Source organism: Tursiops truncatus, chromosome 3 (genome assembly GCF_011762595.2).
Source record: "Tursiops truncatus isolate mTurTru1 chromosome 3, mTurTru1.mat.Y, whole genome shotgun sequence".
NCBI classification, from domain to species: Eukaryota; Metazoa; Chordata; class Mammalia; order Artiodactyla; family Delphinidae; genus Tursiops; species Tursiops truncatus.
Window position 1 is genome coordinate 104,546,080 of NC_047036.1, and position 23,597 is coordinate 104,569,676.

General features: G+C 45.8%; 1 protein-coding gene across 6 annotated transcripts in view; it reads right to left on the reverse strand.

The window, feature by feature from the left end:
- The window catches only part of MARCHF3 (membrane associated ring-CH-type finger 3), a 148,827-nt gene that overhangs the window by 26,518 nt on the left and 98,712 nt on the right, over positions 1-23,597 (reverse strand). For 5 of the 6 annotated variants that reach the window (XR_004525866.2, XM_073802468.1, XM_073802470.1 and 2 more), the window contains 2 exons: positions 10,759-11,002; positions 7,696-7,900 (listed from right to left, as the gene is read on the reverse strand). Coding sequence is in view for 5 of the 6 variants with exons in the window: in XM_073802468.1 (XP_073658569.1) it covers positions 7,696-7,900; positions 10,759-10,946 (393 nt within the window). In the remaining variant the exon portion in view is untranslated. Of the gene's footprint in view, positions 1-7,695; positions 7,901-10,758; positions 11,003-17,431; positions 17,534-23,597 lie in introns of all 6 variants that reach the window. The other variant, XM_073802469.1, reaches the window with a different exon arrangement.

A 23,597-nucleotide genomic window follows, 5' to 3' on the forward strand; every position in this document is an offset into this window, starting at 1 on the left:
CAGGGCTTATGCAATTTATGTCTCACTTCAGTTCAACCTGGTGCCTTCTACCTGCACAGGGCAGCTCCTGTGAGCTAATTGTGCCTTGTTATTTCGGCAGGACTTAGGAGAGAGATGATTACTGGATGTATTCATTTAGTGACATTTCACTGCTCCTGGATCACACCCGCCTTTACAAAGCTCTCCCGCCAGCTGCCCAGGGACACCTTCCCCTCTACCCGCTGCCCCCCGAACTCCCATATAGTAACTTCGAATTGGCTACCTTTCCAAGAAGTGGACCCCTTGGTGGCCAGCACTACCTGTACTATTTGTTCTTACATTTGGAGGTAGCTCAAAGGGGCTGGAATCTTTCAGGATTATCTCTCTCATTCTGTTTACTTCTTGTTCTCGGCCCAGATGTGCTTCAGGGAAACTGGCTGAATTTTCTCCTGTCTTTGAGACTCCCTGAGGATGAATTAGTGACGACTCCAGACACTTTCTCCCTGCCCCCTCAAGAAGCTGTTCTTTGAAAGGTATGTCACTCACAAAATGGTGACATTCGTTAATTCTAGGTGGTAGATACAAACCTGTTTATATATTGTTCTTTGCCCTCCTCTGTATGTGTTAAAGCACAGAATAATTAAAATTAAAAATTGTGTGAAACAATTCTTGGTGTTTCGCATCTTTGCGCCTTGCTGCAGGAAACCCTCAGGTGGGGAGGGGTTGAGGGCAGCTACTAGGACCAAGAAAGGTCCTCTTGAAAATGTGAATTCTAATTTGTATTTCAACCCAAGCTTACTGTAAGTATCAATACAATTTAAAATACTAGAATTGGTCATGTAATTCTTTTAGTGCATGGAACAGGATTTCCCCCCCAAATTAGTCCTTTCCGAGCAGTGGATGGGCTGAAAACCCAGGCACCAGTCAGTTAGCTCCCTTTCATCTGGCATGGCTGTGTGAACACTTCAGTTGGCTTACTTTTTTAATGAAGTGATTTTTAATGAAGCAAGCTGCGAATTTAATAGGTACCTTAAAACAGCTTCTTTGTAACTAAGCTTTAAGTAACGAAGCAACTGCCAAATTAATCACCAGAACCAAGAGAAAAATCCAAGACTGAACAACTGCAGGATCAAGCATCGCTGGACTTCGGTCATCAGGCAGGTCATCTCAGCTGCTGGACAAAGGATGGGGAGGCTGGTGGCTTGCTCAGCAACCTTATCAGAGGTCAGGGCAGTGCTTGGCCAACACTAAGGGATGCTGCGGTGCAACGTACTTCTCACCACTGTTGGTGCTAGCACCCTGTCTCTTAGTGGTTCATTTATTGTGTGATGTTGAACCAGCCACTAATAATATGCAGACAATAGAAGGGAGATCATTAAGTTCAGTCTGTGTTACCCTGGAAGAAAGATGTTGGTAGAAAGAAGTCACATAGCATTAGCGAACCCTTTTAAACTCTTTGAAAGACATCACCCAATTCTGGAATCTCAAATGTAAATAGTGGGCACGTAATGCAAGAGGGTGAAGAGGGCTGGGTGGGTGTAAGCAAAAGGCAAGGCCTGGGGGAACTGGAAAGTGCATGCATGTCTCACCTGAAGGCATTCACACTAAAAAGTGTTAATTCAATAAAGCACACCTGTGTGCGTGAATGAGGTCGCCAGTTGGCTAGTTCTGCTCTGTTTCACTGGTGAGGAAGCTGATGCATTAAGAGGAGAAATGACTTGTTCAGGTTCTCACTGAGGTGGTGGGCAGCCAGCTGGCTGTCTCATGGTTCTAGAACAGTAGCCACGGCCAGGATGTTAAGCCCTGCTAGGAAAAGTCACCGGCACAGATGTCACTCAGTGGGTCTTTGCCGTGTTGTCCGGAAAACAGACACAAAGTCCCTCCACACGCTCCCCTTTCTGGTACATTATCTTTCCTTTGTCCTTCATGCTACGAGTCCTGACTCTGCTTTGGGAGGCCTTAGCCTGGTCTGGAGCGGGTGGAAGTGCTGCCTCTGGGAGATGGAGCCATAGAGGAGGGGCCTGATCCGCCCCAGGAGAGCTGAGGACCTGTGCTCAGTGCACGGGAAGGTGGGAAGTGGGAACTCCTGGTGGGTTCAGGTAAATCCCTCCCCCATCCCACTGCGCAAATGCTGCCGCGGTGCTTCTCTTCCATTCGTCCCTCCAGAACACAGGAGGAGAGAGCGAGGCCTGAGTGCAGCTCCTGAGACCTTCCTTCCTCCTCACTGGGATCCTGACCTCACATAACCACCGGAAACCTGTGTCTTCATCTACCAAATGGGTAAGACGATCGTTTTCCCCCAATACTATGGTGAAGCCTTTGCTTGCCCAGAGTTTGGATTCAGAAAAGCTTGACAAACGCCAGCTGGGCCTGAATCTTTCCAAATGGCCTGGTCCTCCCCATCCCCCAAAACCCTCCTCTGACTCGGGCAAGTGTCTCCCTGCCCAGCCCTGAAGCACCCGTTTTCTCCCCACTGGCTACCAGTGGTACAGGGCTCCTGCCACCTGCCATTCTTGAAAACCTCATGGAGGACTGATGACCGAACGGGAGCCAGGATTTGTGAGAATCATCACATCTGTTGTGTGGCTCAAAGCAGTGGTGCCAGTTTGTGTCATATAAGCCCTTGTCCAACTGTGTCTGTCCTGAACTGCAAGGGCAAAGGGTCATTTTCTTTGATTTACAACCACAGGCCCCAAGTACAATACAGGATTTGCAACTGGGGGAGGGAAGGTTCTCCATTCATCCGTTTATTCAACGAACAGAGGCTTCGTGATTGCCTATCACATGCTGTGATTATGGTCCAGCCACCTTTCTCACTGGCCTGTCCTTCGCTCACAGGTTGGAATGAAGAGGGGAGCTTGCCTGCCTTCCTTCGAGGAAGTAGGTGGTCCTCATGCCTGGGAAGTTTTCTCAATCAGTTTACACCCCCTTGGTGTCATTCCCTAATTATCCCAATGCTACAAGTGTTTGCTGATGAAAATGAATACTCTGAAACACAAAGCTCACGTTTCTACTTACAAGAATACATTAAAAATCGAAACCAGGGACTTCCCTTGTGGTCCAGTGGTATAGAATCTGCCTTCCAAGGCAGGGGACGTGGGTTCAATTCCTAGTCGGGGAACTAAGATCCCACATGCCGTGGGGCAACTAAGCCCGCACGCCTCAACTAGAGAGCCTGAGTGCTGCAAACTACAGAGCCCATGCGCTCTGGAGCCCGTGTGCCACAACGAAAGAGAAAACCCACATGTCACACTAGAGAGAAAACCGTGCGCTACAACTAGACAGAAGCCCGTGTGCCTCAAGGAAAGATCCCACACGCCGCAATGAAGATCCCGCGTGCCGCGACTAAGACCTGACGCAGCCAAAAATAAAATAAAATAAATAAATATTAAAAGGAAATCAAAACCAAACCCAACCCACTACAACGAAGCGAGCAACGTCCTCACCTAAGTCTGATAGAAACACAGTAGGAGGGTTTCAGTGAAGTCTCAAATCTATTAAATAGTGAAGGGCCAAGGTACAAAGGCATTTCTTCACAGCAGTTCAACTCTGCTCCCTGTTGTACAGCTGGAGATGACAGTGAATCCAGGGCACACTTTAAAACCATTTTCCTCCAGTGACTTAAAAAAAAATTATAAATAAAAAGTTTGAAAAAAAAATCCTTAATCCTCAGCTCCCTTTATATCCTATTATTCTGAGTAACTGATATGTGTGAAAACAGTCTGTTTCAATTTAGCTCAACCTCTGACTCACAGGGAACAGCTTTTAAATTGTTCATACAATTCTTATCAGTCAGCTGGGGTTGGGTAAAGGAAATAGGAATATGGAAACCTAATCACTCCTTCTGTGAAACATCACCATGTCTCCCTGATTGGAGGAAGATCAGATCCTAGGAAGCCTTTCCTGCAGGTTTCCACCATTTCCTGGCTGTTTCACTTTAATCACGACATGGTTGAGCTGACCTATTACTTCATGAGTTTCCCGGGCAAGGGTGGGTGTTACTGATACACGTCTTAGGAAAGCCCACTGGCAGATATTCCCATCACTAGGAGCTGATGTTGCAAGCACGCTACTTGCACATAGCAACCTGGGCTTCCTTGGCAAACTGCTCAATCCGATATGCAATCGTGGCAACAGGCTGAAGTCAAGGCGCACATTTTTGGGAACAAACTGTGATATTTTTATTGGTTTGCTGTATTTCACCCTTATAAAAGAATGGTATTAGAGTTCAACTTACAGATAGAAATGAGGAAAACTGAAAATGAGCAGGGAGGAGACCATAAAATTACCCAGGCTGGTCATTCCGAGAATCCTTTTATGGTTAGTGGATGTCTATTTTCTGCCAATACCAGGTCAATATTTTGGAGCTAATTCATCTGACAAATCGCCACTGGGTACATTTTCCGTCATCAACAAAAAATATGTAGCTTTCGTGAGAGAAGTGCTGGCTGTGTAGCTATGATATGTATGTGGGTTACATCTGCTCTTCCTTTTTGCTATGGACGGTTCGAATGCTTTCCTTTCAAGCTTTGCCCAAGTAGGCACAGATCTTAGGAGATTTACCTTAGCTGGACAGTGGAGGAAATTCATCCATAATTGAATAAACCGGATGATCGCAGTGCAGCTCTCTTGGGTTGAAACTAACTCTTGTTATACTTGCTTACTTAGCACCAAGAAAATATTTAGGGTATAAAACTGGCAATGAACTTAAAAGACTAACAGATTTAGTTCCGCCATGTAGGTGGGTAAGTAAGTAGACATACACAAGCGACTTACTGAAGTATAATTTACTTACCATACAATGTACTTATTTTAAGTGTAGAATGTATTTTTTTGCCCAAGAATTTGAGCCTTATAGAGGCCAAAGAGATCACAGAGAGCCTGTAGCTCACCCTCCACACTGCAGCTCAGAGAAACAGCCACCACCCAGATGGTCAGTGGTAAGTGGAGAGGTGATGCCCTATTTGGAGATGCTAATAGTAACCAGCCTATTGATTTGGCCATTTTGAGTAGAAACTCACCCTTTTGCAGGGAAAGGGAGGAAAGACTTTATGTAGCAGCCTGTGTAGAAGATGGCTCTGGGTTCCTGATATGTTAAAAATGAACATCCAACTGCTGGCTGCAGAGAGTGTAGGAAAAGATGGAAGGGGAAGTGTCTTCCCAACAGGAATACTGAGGAAGACGAAGGCTTACGGTGAATGGAGGACTGAGAGTTTACTAAAGAATGGGAGTCTGAGGTGTTACAACAATTCCGACTGATGTAACGTTTGGATACTGACAAATAAAATTTATAAATGACTTTTTCAACCACTTCCTCTAGCAATGGAGTTGTTATTATCTCACTGATTTTGAAATGAAATGTTATGGAATTTTCTTGCTTTAATGAGAAGGCAGATCCAACTGGTAAATAAAGTAATGATGAAAGCAATCAAAAGAGTGAAAATGAGAAATAAAGTAACAATACTCCTAATGCTTAACCCAAATAGGCAGGCTTTGCTGATTTACTAAAAAGATTCGTGTTCATCTAGAGGTAAACATATTGGGAAGCAATGCTCACTGTGAATAAACCCACCCTTTGGTAAGAGGATAAAAGTCAATTAGTAATGTCATTTGTTTAAAAATCTGCCTGCACCTGGTTCTCATTTGTCCTCCAGCTGAGAAACCAAAGACAACTTCTTTTTATTGCTTGTGGTCAAACAGCAAGTTCATTTCGCCATGGGATGATCAAATGGCCAGCCTCCCCGGCTTGAGAAGGTCTGCCTTTCACTTTCAACTTGTTCAATCATCATTAACTCTGAAAAATGTCACATTCCATTGGTGCAATGAAAATTTCACCACCAGTGACCGTTTGGGTGAAGTTTTTGTAGGCGAGGCCCTAAATCTTGCAGAGCACCTCACACATTCTCAAGGTCATTTGCCTCGTTTCCTTGTTTAATGACAGTTGCCTAAGATGCTGGAGTCTGTCTATAGCCTGACATCAGCAGCTCTGAAGAAACCTCTGTGTTGGGGTACGTGTCCCTCTCTGAGACTGAAAAGGTTCACACATGTGTGTTATCTAACACGCACGCACATACACCCCCTCCTTTGTTATCTATTGTATTATGCATACACACACTGGGGTTTTTACCAAGCAAAAGTCTTCTTTACTGGGGATAGACCGGTAAAAAAAAGACCACTGGATGCAGCCCATTCAAAGCAGGGTTTCCTTACTTTGGGAAGTCGGCTTCCCTGGACGAAGCTGCAATATCAACTTGGGAAGGTTCCAGAAAGTTTCTGGAAAGGAGAAATAGGCTTCTTTTTAACGTTTGCCACTGGGCTTGGAAGTCTGCACCTCCTTTGTTTATTATTTAATTATATTTCCCCCTCTGCAGAGAAGTTCTGAAATGCAAATCCCAATGAATGCGGCATTGGGCCAAATCCCTCACAGCACTCTACAAAAACAAATTTCTGGAAGTGGATGTCAAGGAGCAAGATGCCTAAATTAAGAGGTCACTTGATCCAGAATCTTAAAGAGAAGCATAGTGTTTATTGGGGCAAGTCAAATAAATTTTGTGCCATTTGGCAAGCAAGTCATAGTTAAAACAGGCCCCAGTTACAGGTCCTGATTAAATTTTCAAGGTCAAAACCAAAAGAATGTTTAAGCAGAGCTCCCTATAGAGTCTTAGTGCCAGGGCGCTAATACACCATTTTAAATAGCCTCCAAGAAGGGCTTCTTGATTTCTAGCTCAGTTTAATGTCAAAGTTCCACTGGGTCAGCTGCTGAAATAAGGAGGAGGTTATCAGCCTGACCGGATTATAGGCACAATGTGTTGATCCCTTTCAACTAGCTATACTTCATAATGTATTAGAATATTTCTTGTTGCCGATATCCAAGTTTTGATTGACTAGAAGTTAGGTACGAGAGAAGGCAAAAATAATCTAATAATTTTTTCCAATTCCCCCAGTTAATACAAGACCAGACCCTGGGTCTAAAGAAGCATCATATGGCCCCTAAAATAGGAAAAGGAATGTCCTGACATTTTAATGGCTGAGTTGACAGCACCACCTTTAAGAAAAGAGATTCCAATCCTAAGAATCTCTTTAAGAAAAGAGATTCAGGTTATTAGCTGAAAAAAGCTTGCATGTAATTTCCTAGGAGAGACTGAGACTTTTCTTATTCAAACACTTGAACATGTATCTGGTATTATAAGTGTATAATAAATATTAACTCATTTAACCCTCATAGTAATTCCAATAGCTGAAGTCACTTACCTACTATTCAAACCCAGAAGTCTAGGTCTATATGCATTATACAATGCCGCTATTTTTTTTCACAAAGATTTCTCAGACTAGGCAACCCAAATGCCCATTTATCTGTTGCTTCAAGGTGAGCAGATGGTGTGCAAAGAGAACAGTGTTTGATCTGTTTGCTCCACGTCACAGGAATGGGAAATGGAGATCAAGTCTCTAAACGTCCCTTCTCACACTGATTTCTCCCACTCTCTCGTCTCCACCTTGTGGAGGTCACCTTTCTACTGTTGGCTCCTTAGTGCTGGCTCTGTCTGTCTGTCTGTCTGTCTGTCTGTCTCTCTCTCTCTCACACACACACACACACACACACACACAGAGCTATTACTGTGCTTCAGTGAAGCTGCACAGGGTTTGTGATCTGGGCATAAAAGCAGACATCATTTGCTCATTAGAGTTAAGTTTTCAAGACGTGCCCCAATTACTGACCTCCACTAACGGCCTGGGTTTGCGCTCGACTGCAAACCTGAAGTGGCAGAGTTCACAGTAGCTGGTGTTTGAGGATGACAGCCAGTGCTCCAGGCAGCTCCGATGAATTGTCCCCAGGGTCCCTGTACATTCACATGGAGAGAGCAAGTCCTCTTGGCTGCTGCCCTCGTGGCAGATCCTGCACATCGGCCGGTCATTGAAGGGGCTGCAAGAGAAGAAGGGGCACCTGCTGGTAACGGGCTGGAAACCACTGCCATGCCGTGGTCCTCTGGCTCTGTGTCCTTCGGACCCTCACCCGAGGCAGCTGCTCAGAACAGACACCTGGTTTACAACCCGAGATCTACACTGGCACTCGGTAGTGGGAGCTGGGGTCCTTGGGCATCTACTTCTGTCAATACAAAGAAATAGGGGGTGACCAATACCAGAGCAGGTGGGCCCAGGGTCATAAGCAAGTGAAAAGGAGCAATGTGTTAATCTTACCTTAGACATCGAAGTAGTTCAGGCAAACTACCGATCAAAAAATAAAAATCATCCCTAGCTATTAAGAAGTTGTTTTGAAACGACACCAATTGTAGTTTCTAGACAAGCTGCATCTTTTGAACCAGGCTGGGACACTTTTGAATGCCCAGAGGTTCCTTTCCTTTCTTCTTTCAGTGGGATAGGCAAGTGAGAGGAGGGAAACAGACTGGCGGCCAGCCCTGAAGCTGCCACACAGAACTGCAGTCTGAGCCAGAGCACGACGCTGTGGCAGCTTGGTCCTTGGAGCTTTCCTAGGATGCACGTTGGGACGCTGAGGACCGTAAGCTGAAAGTGAGGAATGGTACGTGCTACCAAGGTGGCCTCAGTCCACAGCTTGGCCTTTAACTTGGAAACACCACCCCTGCACATTCTGTGAGGACACACAGGGTAGTGGTTTGTGAGGCAGGCTCTGGAGTACAGCTGCCTGGGCTCGAACCCCAGCTCTGCTGCTCACGAGCTGGCTACCTTTGGGTGAGTTACAGCATCTCTCTGGACTTTAGTTTCCTCATCTGTGAAATGGGCACAAAGCATGGTGCCTTCCTCAGATGGCGACTGTGAGGATGAGAAAAGATAGTCCAGATTACAAGCTTAGAAGAGGGACCAGCACGTGGTAAGTGCCTAGTTAATGGTAACTGTTTTCACTTGTAGAAAAACTCAGGTTAGGGAAAATCAAAAAACATGGCCCTCATCACATAAGTCAGAGGCCAATGGGAGGCTCAAACCAAGATGGCCTCACTTCTCAATGGATACTGGAGGACTATCCCTCTCTGATTAATGTCATCTTATATTGCTAGAGGTCCTTATTGGGTATTAGATTTTAAAATGTCATCATTGTATGCGCCAACCCAAGGACCAGACTCTTTACCCACCCTCTCCGCCTCTTCCTGTCCCCCAGAGATGACAGTGTTCCAGGCTTATGCCCACCATTCTCTTTGACTCCATCTTTGTGGAAAGGCCTTTCTGGGGATGATCCTGGGAATGAGTGAAGGCTAAAAGGGAATTAAAAGAGGAAAGGATCTCCTTCCCCCTTGCCAAAAGACCCCCTCATGCCCAGGGGTGGGAAAAGAAAGTTTAAAGAGTTGACTTTTTTCTCTCATTATTACTGGCCTCTGTCATTCACCCTGAACCAAATGCGTGTAAAACTGTAAAAGCTCTGGTTTACGTGTCTACGTGGTAGAACACACACACACACACGCACATCGGCTCACAGGTCTCAGTCGTTTCAGCTCTGCAGACTGTTCTTCCTGATCAGATGAGGTGATTGATGGCTCGAGGGTGATGGGGGCATATGCAGACAGATAACTATCCGTCTCAGTTCACAGCAGAGCAATGATGCTCACTGCCTCATCGTATACTGAGTTCTACCTAACCGATTGTTACAAGTTTTCCCAGAGGTGGAAAAATATATATTGACCTTTTTCTTTTTTTTTCCTATTTCTTCCCTTTGCAATAGCCGCACGGATTGAAAGTAGGTGGCACATGGATAATGTTTACAACATGTGGCGGTGTGTGAGTCCATGTCTGGTGGCCACCACGTCCGGGGCTAGGAGGGGGGACAGAGAATGTTGTGGTGTCACGAGGAGTCCTGCTGCAGGGGCACGTAGGTGGGCCTGTATCTGCACCGGAGGGGTTGGCTGAATTGCTCAGACCAAGGTCAGCAGTCGAGGTCTGAGTGACTGACCCAAAGTTTCAGGGCCGGAAGTGTCAGCACTGAAACCAATGGACAAGTCCAGTATTTTACAGTCGTAAGTCCCAATCCCACTTACCCATTCTGAAACTAATGGAGAAGCCAAGGAGTACCTAGTGGCCAGGCAGCCTGTGGCTCTCAACCTGCCAGTGGGCAGCAAGAGCACCAGAGGAGACCTCCAGGGACAAAGTGCCGGCCTGGATAAGCCGTCTCCGGGCTGCTCAGAGCCTTCATTCTGGCTCCGGTCTATCACTTGGGGGAGACAATGATACTTCACGGGGCAGAGTGTGTATGAAGGATCGTGGCTGGGATGCAGGGAGAGCGAAGGAGGAAGCAGCAGAAGAGGCCCCCATGTGGGGATGTGTCAGAGGAGACTCCCCCAGGAAGTAGCTGTGGACAGCCCCCATCATGGCATGCTGATTAGTGTGCACGTCAGAACGTCACTTCAAAAGTTTTGCCCACGTATCCAATCACTTTGGCTCAGTCATCTGAAACCAGGGGCCTCCTTCATTCTATTATAACAAAGGGCTACCTTTGTTAGCACCTGGAGACAACGAAAATGTAATTACCGTAGTAAGGTCAACATAACACATGTTAAGCAAGTAACCCTGTGTCTTGTGGGATCCTCCCCTGCCTGCCTCTCTGCAAGTGTGACTTTAAGCGGAAACGTCCACAACGTGAGTTTTATCTTTTTGCCCCATTGCTATAGAAACGGCCATGACAGAACATGTGTAGTTTTTTTTTTTTCCCCTCCCAGTACCTCCTCTCACCTGACACAAAGACCTGAGCACTAATTACATTCCCTGTAGCATTTCCCATCTGACAGCCCTCCGAATTGATTTTAACGGTGGTACTACCTCTGGGTGGCAAGGGTCCGCACTACTGTTGAAAGCAGCTGCCCGTCCTTGGCTGAAACTTGCATGACATACTGCGGCTGCCCATTCACTAGGCTGCCACAGTCCTCCACGGTCTTCACCACGGGTGCAGCTGAACTGGTGCAGTCTGGCAGCACTTCGGGCAGGTGACTGCAGCGGCTGGTTGTCATGGTAACGGACAGCAATTACTCTGCTAATGGCTTCCACATTCATACAGGATTTCCATCTAAGAGAGATCAGAAAACAGTTTACTTGGTCAGGGTGGTTAATAGAAAATGGACAATTACAGGCCACCATCATCATGTCATTATTTAATAGAAATAACAGGGGTGGCCTAGACGCCGTACATTATCTTGCTACCATTTAAAACGCATGCGCACACTCAGCCCACAAGAGACAGTGGACGTGGTTATGAACAGGACACCGAGCATGTCAGTGTCCGTAAACATCGAGGATCAGAGAGGGGAGGGCACGATGGCCCTGCAGCCAGATCTGAAGCGAAGATAAGCACTTCTCGCACTCTGGGCCAGAGAAGCAGTAAGTCTTCGTTAACACTCTCTCAACGTTACTAGAACCATTATTAAAACCGCTTGGGGGGATTTCCCTGGTGGTCCAGCGGTTAAGACTCCACGCTTCCAACGCAGAGGGCCTGGGTTTGATACCTGGTCGGGGAACTAGATCCCACATGCTGCAAGTAAGACCCGGTGCAGCCAAAATTAAAAAAAAAAAAAAAAAATGCACCACCTTTCTGACTTTTCCCATATCTGTGTTCCATAACACAAGTATCTGCTCAATGTGTCTTGAAAATTACTTTCCTTTAAAAAGTTAACCTATTTTAGCCTTGTCTTAAAGTTATTCATGAAATGATAAGTTTGATGAGCTTGTTATACATATTTGTAAAGGACATTACAATAAATACATTAGTACTAAGTTTTTGGGTTTTTGTGTACCACTTAAAATCCAGGGACACTTGCCTTATCATAGGGGAACACACAGGCAAATGCAAGAAACTGATGAATGAGATCTCTGCCACCTATGAAGAATAATCCATTCTTAATAAGGGCCTTACCTCGCTGACACATAGTCTACCACACAGAGTGCAAGAAATTCTGTTCCCAATCTGTGTGCTGTGGGCTTGAACTTGACCTCAAGTTCAAAGCCTTCAGATCCAGTGGAGTAAGGAACCCCGCTGCATCCAATAATAGAGCTGCACGTGATGTGTAAGAAATAGAGGACTTAAGAGAAACTTGCAGGAGGAATTCTTTATGTCTAAAGGTGAGAGGACACCGTTTCATGGTCCGTACGGACCATCTCTGCCCAGTCTGCTCACCTCGAGCTCCTGAGCCTGGGACAGCCTGGACTCAGTGGACAGTGGCAGGCTTGATGGATAGACTGAGTTCCCATCAATAACCAGTCTGGGTGATCAAGGCCCCAAGTCTAAATAAATTTGCTTCCCAACCCTAAGAGCATGTTTGGAATTCCTCAAAGGGTTATTTTCTCCCAGATATTTGTTACATTTTACTCGACTCTTACAGGTTTGGAAAATAGGATCTGCCCAACTTCCAGAACAATGTGCAGCAACTGTACGTTCTCAGGAGGAGAACGCAGTGTTTCCAGATGAACTTGAGCTGACACTGTCCCTGCTGACAAGCACATATCCCACAGGCCTGACCATTGGATGGGAACGGAATCCCCTCCTTCCTGCCGAGGTGTCTGGCTGGCTCCCTTTCCTGTTCTCCTAGGCTGCCTCTAGTCCTCTCAGGGTCTGCGGTCTGGCCTCTTCCAGGAGCCCTTTGGAACCTGGCAATGGGGCGAGGGCTGTGGACACCAGCCCTGGTCTTAGGCCTGATGTGGGGCAGAGGCAGGGCTGCCCCTTCCATGTCACTGTCACGACTCCGGTGGGCTTCTCAACCCCCAGGTACCAAGCATTCAAGAAACACAATGAGATGATTAGCTAGTATACTTTTCCTCGTTAAATAGGATTTGTTGCTTTTTTTTTTTTTCCACATTGCAAAAACAAGAATATACGTTACAGAAAGTATAGAATAGCACAAAGAAAATAAAAATCACTCAAAACCCCACCACTTGAATAACCACAGTAAACTTTTTAATTTTTGGCAGGGTTGGCAGGGTGGAGTTGATTTGTAGCTGGGGCCACAGAACAAAAAGGATGTTCAAAGGTCGGCTTCGAAATCTGTGTCTAACCCCTGTCCCCTGGCCTGCCCTTATAAATCCCCATTGACATGATTTTAAATTCTCATAATGCCTCACAGTCACAAAGTGTAACTTCCTGGCACAGCTCTCTTGCTTCACAAGGCAGCCACAGATTAAGAGCCAGGGGTGTGTTGGCAGGAAAAGCAGACACAGTGACCTTCTTGCCTCACGGAATCATTATGTCTGGGTGCAGTCTGAGAGTCTATTTTCGGGTTTTGCATTAACTCCAGCTCAGAGGGCCAAGCATTCCCTCCTTCCACTCCACGGAGCTGGAAGGAGGCAGAGAAGGGATGCAGAGTGAGAAAAGGAGGCCAGGCTGGTCAACGGTGAGGCCGCCCTTAGTGAGGGGAATGCCACTCAGACACACAAGGTTCCCAAGTTCATTCACTTATAACTAGACTGGATTAAGTCCTCACCAAAGGAAGTTGTTCTAAATGTCTGACCTAAATTTGCAATAAAATGCCCTTAAAACAGTTCTGGAGGGCTTCCCTGGTGGCGCAGTGGTTGAGAGTCCACCTGCCGATGCAGGGGACACGGGTTCGTGCCCCGGTCCGGGAAGATCCCACATGCCGCGGAGCGGCTAGGCCCGAGAGCCATGGCTGCTGAGCCTGCGCGTCCGGAGCCTGTGCTCCGCAACGGGAGAGGCCACAACAGTGAGAGGCCCGCATACTGCAAAAAAAAAAAAAAAAAAAAAAACCAGTTCTGGAAGTAGAGTTTCCTTAAAACTGTAGTTTCACTTCTGGTTGATATTCTTCATTTCACTTGTCTTCTCAAAGGTGAAAGGGATATTACCCACCATCTGATCAGTTTATTCCATTCACAGAGAGTGCCAGGCACTGAGTTGGGCATAAAGAAATAAAAGGCTCCTCAACCTTGCCTTCTTCTGCAAGCAAGCCCTGGCTCTTTCCCTCATGCCATCTCTGCAGAACCCTGAACCCAACTTAGGATTGAAATGATACTCGAGTCCAGCACTCACTGAAGAACACGCCAGCACCTCCACTGACCAGCACACACCAGAATAACCCTGAGATACTAAGTCCTGCACGACAGGGTGAGTCCGCACACTCCTCGAAGACCATGTCTTGAATTGAAAGTGGGGTGGGAGGGACTACACAGAGGATGGGCACCTCGATCCTGGTGGGAAGCACTGAGTTGGTTTCAGCCCCAGAGAGGGAATCAAATCAGGTGGAGGAGGAGAGAAGGAAGCACACCTCCCCAACCTCAGTCAAAAGAAGCCCAGGGCGGGCTTCCCTGGTGGCACAGTGGTTGAGAGTCCGCCTGCCGATGCAGGGGACACGGGTTCGTGCCCCGGTCCGGGAAGATCCCACATGCCGCGGAGCGGCTGGGCCCGTGAGCCATGGCCGCTGAGCCTGCGCGTCCGGAGCCTGTGCTCCGCAATAGGAGAGGCCACAACAGTGACAGGCCCGCGTACCATTAAAAAAAAAAAAAAAAAAAGAAGCAGCCCAGGGGGACTTCCCTGGTGATCCAGTTGGTTAAGACTCCGTGCTTCCAATGCAGGGGTCACAGGTTCAATCCCTGGTCAGGGAACTAAGATCCCCACGTGCTGTGTGGTGCGACTGGGGAAAAAAAAAAAAAAGAAGCAGCCCAGGGGCTGAGATCAAGGTGTGGGGCAGGAGTGGGCCTTGCAGGCTGCGGGCACCAATTGGCATGCTTGTGTTGCACCTCAGGCAGTGACAAATGGCCCACTGCATTTCCCTGTCTCTTTCAGAGCCACCTGGGAAAACAGCAGGCTGCTGCCGTGGATGCTAGAAAGAGCTGAGCTGTGGGTTTGTAGCCTAGCACTGGTCTTCCACTGATCTTTCCGCAAAATTTCAAGTGCCATTTGACCGCTTTCTTATTAATACCGCCCCTAGGAAGTCCACCCAAGAGCGCTGCTCTCTGGGATTTCTCAGGACAAAAAACATGATGCTGGGAGGGAGTGGTGTCCATAGACACTTGAAACCTCAAATTACACTGATGGGAGGAGTTCTTTGTTGGCCAGGCTTCACACCTTATGTAATTCCTCAGGCTGAGAATAAAGCATGATTTGGCACTGGCCAAATTCAGCTGCACTCAGTGGGAGGGCTGGGAATAGGTGGATGAGAGGGAGACAAATAGAAAAGGAAGGAGTGGCTACAGAAGTGAAAGCCTGATTAGACAATGGTAAAGATAAAAAGGCCTGTCTGTGAAACTGTGACCCCTTTAAAGGACAGAGTACAGTTTCATAAAAGCAAGGACCCAACCAGGCTGCACCTAACTGTGGCTGCGTTTCTGCTGTCAGTAAGTGATTTCCATGGGAACATGGCTGGCATCATGAGGATGTGTCCAGAGGACGAGGGGGAAGGGCAGGGAAGAGAGCCCCGCTCACCTGTGCAGCCCTCTTGCCTCACAGCCCCCGAACCTCCATAAGGACCACAGAGTTATGGGCAAGGCTCTGTTCTCAGAGGCAGGACACCCAAGCTTGCACCCTGGCTCACCACACGCCAGCGTAAACCATTCAGTCTCTCCGACTTTGCTGAGATTACTTGCATTTGAAATTAGGGTATTGATACTTCCTGAGCCAGCTCATCTGGTTGTTTGTGAGGCCTCAAATAAGATGAGACATGTGAACGTGCTCTGGAAGCTGGAATGAGCCGTGCACAGGCAGTCATGCACATGCGCATTTTATTACTATATTAACCTTTCCTGCTCTTTTCCTGGCCTGGGTTGCATCTCTTCCGTCTTGTGTAACTGCTCTCTTCCGTGGCTGGTCAGTTTGTACCCACTGCTCCCTCTGGGTCACACTTGAGCCCTGACCTTGTGCCACTCCATCCCTCCCCGCGGGGAGCACAAAGGGAGTCTTGCTTGCAGCCTGTGTCTCCTCACCCTCCCAAGACCTGTCACCTTCACACCCCCCAACACAGGTTGCCCTTTTCCATTAAAATGTTTAGTACAGATACCCGATGAAAAACTGCTATTATGTTTGGTATTCGTGTCTATTTTTTCCAGCAGCTACCATTATCTTAGCTAATCTAAATACACTGGAAAAGAAAACACAAGCCACACCCAGCTGCCTTTTTAAGCCTGCTTCTATCAGAACTGCATTTTCAGTGCAAGTCAACTTTAATCTCTCAGATGTAGGATAAGAAGGCTATTTTGGGGAGGTACCTGGTGCGTTGGCAACTCTATTTGGGTATAAAAATTACCCACAGGATTTAAAGGTGAAAACAAGAGCATAACGGTGTGTGCACCCTGGTGCTAATCTGGTCGTGTGGGCTGCATGGGCAGTGGTCTGAGCAGGCCCAAGCTCCGCGGGGCAGTCTAGAGCCAGACTGGACCTCCAAATTCAACCCTAATGCTAATTCCAGAGGTTTTAAAAGGTAGGCTCCTCAGGTGCTCAGTATGTCCCGGAAGGGCCCTGTATGACCTCCAAAGCCAGAGTTGGCCAACAAAGCAAATCAAAGGATTCGTTCATTATTTTATCCATTCAAACAAGCATTTTTTGAGAACTTACTAGGTATTCCTAGGAAGTTTCTGGTGGTGCAGGGTCTAACCATTTCAAGTCCTGCTTTACATTTCCACCAAACAGTATGGAGTGTTCCCCAGACCCTCTCCAGGGCTGCAGAGCCATGAGGACATGGCACCTTCCCCCTAGCAATCATGCCCTTGCCAGTTCGGGGGATACCACCCAATGCCCTACATATGAGGGAATGAGAGTGCAGAACTATGGAATGGCTAGACGGCTTTCTGCTCCCACAGAGCTGTGCATCATTAATGCTGTTCCAGGATTCAGAAAACTGACCTTAGTTTTACATGAGCAAATCTGCCTCAAAAAGGATCTCGAAAATGTCTTTTAGTCTCCTTCGAGGAGCTGCATACTCAGGGAGCAAGGCCTCCTCTAATGAGGCCAAGGAATGGATGATACAAGTCGGTCAGTGATTGAAAGGGGAAAAAATAGCAATAATGGCCTGTCCAGGAACTTTCCCCTCTGAGTTGGATTTTTAGACTTTGAATTCTAAGAACAGTCTCTGAGAATAGGATCGCTCTTTGATAGAACATTTCCCTGGCTTTTCAGGCATGTTATAAACAGACAGTGCACTGCATGGCTGATGGACTGACTTAAGAGTATCCTGAATGTTCAGAAAAAATGAAGGCAGGTAAGAAATCACACACTGACCTTCCTTTCCAATGGAAATGGAGCACATGACTAATTTCAAAACCATTAACATGTAAAAGCAGCATATTTCTTCTGAGAACATGGCACAAAGGCTCTCCAAGGAGATTGCTGGGACATGATTACCAGCAACACTTAAGTTTTCAAAAACGCACCAAGGAGGCTATTCACGAAGAGCGTGTTAGCGGCAAAATAGCTGCTTCATTAAACTTAAATAGCCGCAGCAGGGCTGTGCCTACAGACCCAAGCTACCAAATTATACATTTCTTTTCTGGATGCTTCACTGACCTCATTATGTAGAGCAGAGAGTTTGTCATTCCAAATAAAGTGACCATCCAAGTCTTTATAAACATGTCCATCAGGTGCTTGATGAGTCTGCAGAGTGAAACACTGGGAGCCCAGTGAATTAAAAAAACAAACAAACAAAAAAACGACTTCTCTTTTTGTCATTTCATTCTTCCCTGCTACGTGCTCATTGTCACGCTTACAGAGCAGAGTCAGCAGGTGAAATGCCTGTTTCCGAGCATGAAGGAATTTTTGATTTGGGGGTTATGGCATTTTATTGAGAAACGGGTAAACACCAACGATGAACCATGGAAAGAAAAAAACCCAGACCAGCATAAGGCAAGTTGGATCCAGAGAGAGTTACAGCTTGTTCCCAATGTTCTTTTTGAAATTGATATCCAGAGTTATTTATCATTTCCCATCCACGTTATTAATTCTGATTCTCAGCCACAAGGAGTATCAGGCTAATTTTTCTTCCATTTAAAATGACTATATATTTTTTTCAGCCAGGTAAAATCCTCTAGTTCTGCTGAAGGCAAAGCAAGTAACGATTATCATATTTATACATATTTTTTCCCCTCAAGAAGTACTCACGAAATTAATTCAGATTTTGGAGGCTATCCCATTTTTTTCACTCCATTTTAATTATATAGAGGAAAATGGCAATTAAAATCCTACAACGACCCTGTGTGTTCAGAGGCACAGCGACAGCTGAATCACACTTGTAAATAACAACTGGTCCTGCACAAGGAGCCCTGCTGAGCTAGGAGAGCCATGAGCTGCCTGGTTGAGTTCCAGGGGCTCGGGAACAATCAGGGCACATCAGAAAAGTTTAAACGTCAAGTTTAAAAAATAGAGGGGAGCAGGCAAAGCACAATGAGATGTTCACGGGACGGTACTCAGAGATGAGAAAAGTGTATGCTTCAAATGATATTCAGTGTGCCCAGTGCCAAACGGCTACCTGTTCAGCGTAAGGAAGGTATGGAGGGTACGGCACGTTGACCAGGATATCTGATGATATGGAAGGAAAATATTTTGGCTACAAATGAGGGCTGAATACGCTCTAAGGACTACAAGTTCTGGATTTGTGGATAGGTTCATACACATCTTCCACCAGCCTCCAAGTGAATGCCCGCCATTAAAGGAAGTTGATTTGGGGTCCATTCCAAGTCGTATCTCACCCTCCTCCACACAAACAACGCCGTACTAGCTACACAGGTGTGCTCCATCTTGACCCCAGCCTCCCAGAGCCTGGAATAAAGCCAGCTGTGGCTTATTTTAAGCCCCAGGGTTCCTTGGGGCTTTCCCCAGCTGCATTTCACCAAGACCATGGGGAGGTTGTAGTCTTGTTCTCTCACGGGGTAGGGTCCAAGCTCTGCATTCCGCCAGGCTCCGAGGCCTAGGTCTCCCTGCAGTGTTTGCTGGAGCCCCAGGAGACGTGTGGCTGGTGGACCTCCATTTACACACGAGGATATCCGAAGTTACTCAGCTCGCCAAGGAATAGTAAGGCAAGTGCAGAGCGAAGACAAAAACTCTTTGGATTTTGCTTTTTAGCTCTGTCTTTGGCATTATGGGTGGGCTCCCTGTCATATGCTTCATATTACTGAAAGTCCCCCAAACGCCACTTGTTCTTTCCCATGTGGTCAGAGTCTCCGGGTGTTTCTGTGTTGCCTTTGTACATACTTGGCTTTGGATTCAGGGGTACCTCTGGGAGCCTTTGTTGGGGAGGGGACAGAGCCCTAGTTTTGGATCAAGGAGTCCTGGCTTTGAACTGCTACTCAAAATTTACTTGGCCCTAAGCCTCAGTTTCCTCCCTGACACGCTGGACCTGGGGTAGGTATGTGCCTGGCCTGTGGTGGTCACTTGGTAACCGGCAGTGCTTAAGATTGCAGTGCAGCAGGGTGAGCTCATATCAGCTGAGGACCAGGGTGGGGAAGAGGTCCCTTCCAGACCCTACCTCTAATCCCCTTGCCTAGCCCACCCCTCTGTAGTCATCCTTACTACCCTACCATCTTCCCAAGCGAATGTCTTTTGGGGGCAGAACTGCTGACAGTTCTGTTTTGACAGTCTTGTATAACATAGGTAAAAAACACAGAAATGCTCCCTGGAATTACTCTTCTCAGCTCTTGGACACTGCTCCCCTTTCCTTCCACTACACACACGCTCACACATACACACAAAAACCACAGTTTCTTTTTATTGGTTCCCTAGAATGTGTCCAGTCTTTTAAACCATCAAGATATAAACAAGCAGAAGAAAAAACTAACAGTCAGCCAAGGACCAAGTGATCTGAGATCACTTTATCACTTAACTTCTTGACAGCTGTATACTCTGGATTCTTGTGGACCGTGAAATCGGTGGCAAAAAGGGCCTCATTCGTATTGATACTTCCTATTTACCTCAATGCAAAGCGCTTCCAAACCCCTTCAAAGGGGCCTCTCAGGCCTTCTGTTTTCTAAGTAGAGCACATGCCCCCTCCCGCACTTGCTCCTCTGTCCCATCTTGCCCTGCATCTTGACATTGATGGTTGCATTGGCCCCGCATCTTACACAGCCCACACCCATTGGAGTGTCAGCTTCATCTGGACATTTTTTAGTGTGAGAACCAGCCCACTCTCTCCCCAAGCCTCCACGGGAGCAGAGTGTTTAAAGTCTGCTAGAAATGCTCCAGGGCATCAGTTAGTGGAGGGCTGTCTTCCCTTAGGCCAGTCAATCACTCAGGAGGAAGGTCCTAAATCAAATATCTGGTCTGTTCATTTCTTTGTGCATTCGTCCTTGCAAAAACAATGAGTGAGGTTCCTTAATGTGACCCCTCTTGTTTGACAGAAACAAAAACAACCTTACATGGACACTGAATTAACTTATTATCCAAGACCAAACAACCAAATATTAAAGCAGAGGTCTACCTTTACTTTGAAATTTTCATCTGATGGTAGTTTTCCTTCAGAACAGACAAAAAAATTAGACTATTAATAGCAATAGTGAGAGTCTATTTTTCTATTTTCATAGCACTATTCATTTTCTATTCTCTAATTACTTAGTAAATACAGTGGGTCTTTACTGCCTTTGAGGGTGAAAATAACAGTTATACCCCTATGGAGCTCATTCATTTGCTTTATGGGCTAAAAAATCTCTAGTGTGTCACAAATGAACACAATGTTCCCGAGGACTGTGTTTTACTCTTGACTCTCCAATTTCACTAATAAATGTGAAAAACACATGTAGCCAGATAAGTCCCTGGAGACCAGCCACTGCAGACACTGAAGAAAGCAAGTTATTCCAGCTAAGATCAGCATTCACTTTCACATTGCAGACTATTTGTCTCCCAAATTCTCCTCCAATTGCTTGACATGAAGCCATGAAATTGGTTTCCAGTGACTACCCCCCAAATCTTAGAAAACTAGCTTTCTTTTTTTTTAAAATAAAGGATATCTTCAAAAAAAAGAAAAAAACATAAAATTTTTGACCATCAGGTAATGACCTTTTTCTAATCACATCTCCAGTGGATTCCCCACCACCTTCTGAGAGAGCTGTTACTCTTTTTAAAAAATATTTTTATCAAGAAAAATTTCAAACAAATAGGGAGAAAACTACAGTAACCCCACATATTCTTCATCATCCCAACCTAGCAAGATTTTGCTACACCTGTTTCACCCTTGCTTCCTTCCTTCCACCCTATTAAGATTTTTATGCAAGTCTCAGAAATTGTCATTTTACCCCTACATACTTAAGTATGAATTTCTAAAAATATGAACATTTCTTATAGAACCACAAAACCATTATCATACCTAACAAACTTAATAATTCCTTGTTATCATCTGTTACCCAAACTGTATTCAAATTTTTCCAACTGTCTTGAAAAATCTTTTATGGTTGCTTTGTTTAAATGATCCAGACAAGGTGTAACATTTGGACACATCTAAGTCCCTCTCACTTGCACACAGCCACCTCCCTTTTTCCCCCTTGCTAATGTCTTGCTAAAGAAACTGGCACAGGGCTCCTCTTAAGCCCCATCCCAATAGCTACGTTTTTAATTTTTCTTGTAGTATCATTTAACTTGTTCTTCTATCCCCTGTATTTTCTGGAACCTTACTGATTGGTTTAAGTTCAAGTTCAACTCTTCTGCAACAATAGCTCATGTTGTGTACTTACCTATTGCATCAGAGCGGGCAGGCTCCTCAGATAACAATGAACCACTTTTAGAGGGTTCAGGTGAGGGCAGCCTGATTCCTCCATTGTGGAGTTCCCCATAACATACCTAATGGGCTAATGATTGCATCCCATTTATGACAGGTGCTTGAATCAATGATTTCATTTGGGGGCTACAGAATTATGCTTTTCCAATTCTAACTTCCCTTCCACATTTAGTGGCTAGAGTTCTCATGTGAAAAAGAATTTTCCTTCATCAACACTTGCAATCTGGTCATTCTGAAATACAATTTGCACAGAGAAGCCATAATAACTGCTTAATTCTTTCCTTTGACTGCCAATTTTCAGAGTAAGGAATTGTTGCTTTAGGTACATCCTATAGTAACTGAGTTGTTTTTGTTGCTTTCTATGTTATTCTTAAAGGTCCATCTGTCTTTATTGAAATTTAAAAAAAAGTCAAATCACCACGCAATAACTAACCCTTCTGCTTGAGTATAGAGAACTGGATTTGTAATGAAAAAGGACACAAAATATGTCTGAGCCCAAGTCCCTGCCATTGTGTATCTCTCTTCTCACTGGAAGGCCAGGCACTGTTTCCCTTGCCTACTTTGGTATACGACTCTTGTCTTTAGGGTTGATAGAGTCTTTCCCTAGGCTGAACACTCCCTGAAGACAGAGGTCTTCTGCATTTACCGATCCCTTAGGAAAACAAGAACAATCTTAAAATCTACCCTCTTCGGCTTACTGCGGCACAGTTGACTTGGTGTCACTTGCTCCTGTGAGCAAGTGACTTCCACTGTCTTATCATTCACTGAATATATCTGAAGGTGCCGCCAGTGTAGAAGCCAGTCGGCAGAACTACACCACTTCAGACTGACTAGCTAAGGTCATCAAGTCTGCACTAGATTTTTGGGCTTCGTCTGTGACCCATCAGGAAACCATTCCTGTCCAATGAAGCCTGCAGGTGCCATCTGGCATGGCCACACCCAGCTCCAGGCTGCAATGGTGGCACATTAACACGATGGGCAAGCTTCCACTAGGGGAAGAAAGAAACTGCATGTGGGTGAAACTTGCACATGTATGAGAAACAGCTCCCTTTCACCTTCTCACTAATAAGGGTGAAAACATTCAGGCCATTCAGAGGTATTCGCCACAGAGGCATTTATAAGTCTTCCTTAACAATGGCTGACAAGTGTCTCTGAGACGACAGGAATCCAGGGTCTTTCTTTTTTGCTCTCTAAGAGCAGAGATATTTTCTGCCCATTATTGCCTTGTTTTACTGACAGGCATCTGTCAGTTAGACATTAAAACAGCGTGATAATGGGAAGATCATATGCTGGCTTTGTCCACACACTCCAAGAGGGAAGCACTCAAGAAAAATGTGTATTTTGGTAAACCTAGACGCTCATGTGCGCACCTGCATTTCTATTAAGTTGGAAACTGAGTATAGAATAGCAAAGCAGTGAGAAGAGGAATAACAGAGGGATGGGATCAGAGGAGATTCCTAAATGGCCCTGCAGACACCAGTGTGGGGATCCGCTGCTCTGTGCAGGAGGGGGATGGGTTAGGAAATGCTCGCCAAAGACGATGAGCAGGATGGCAGCAGTTTTTTTCTGGCTTAACTGGAACTCACTGAGAGCTGCTGAACCGGGGAACTGGCAGAAAACATCTTCCATGGCTCAGTAAATGGAGGATGTTCACACATTCTGAAATAGCGTAAATACTCCCTTTTGAAACAGAGGTACAAAAGGGAAATGCACATTTAAAATAAACTAATAAAAGCAATTCAATTCCTACTGAGAATCTTCTAGTAAATAGTTCTCTGTCAGAAAGTAATATTGTTACTCAGATATTTGAATCTCCAGTCATATGTTCAGGTTCTGACTTCTTGGCTAATGCAAGTAAAAGCATATCCTACACACACACACACACACACACACACACACACACACACACACACACACACACATACACATACGCGCATGCCCCGTATAATGCCATCTTTTTTTTCAATCGAATAA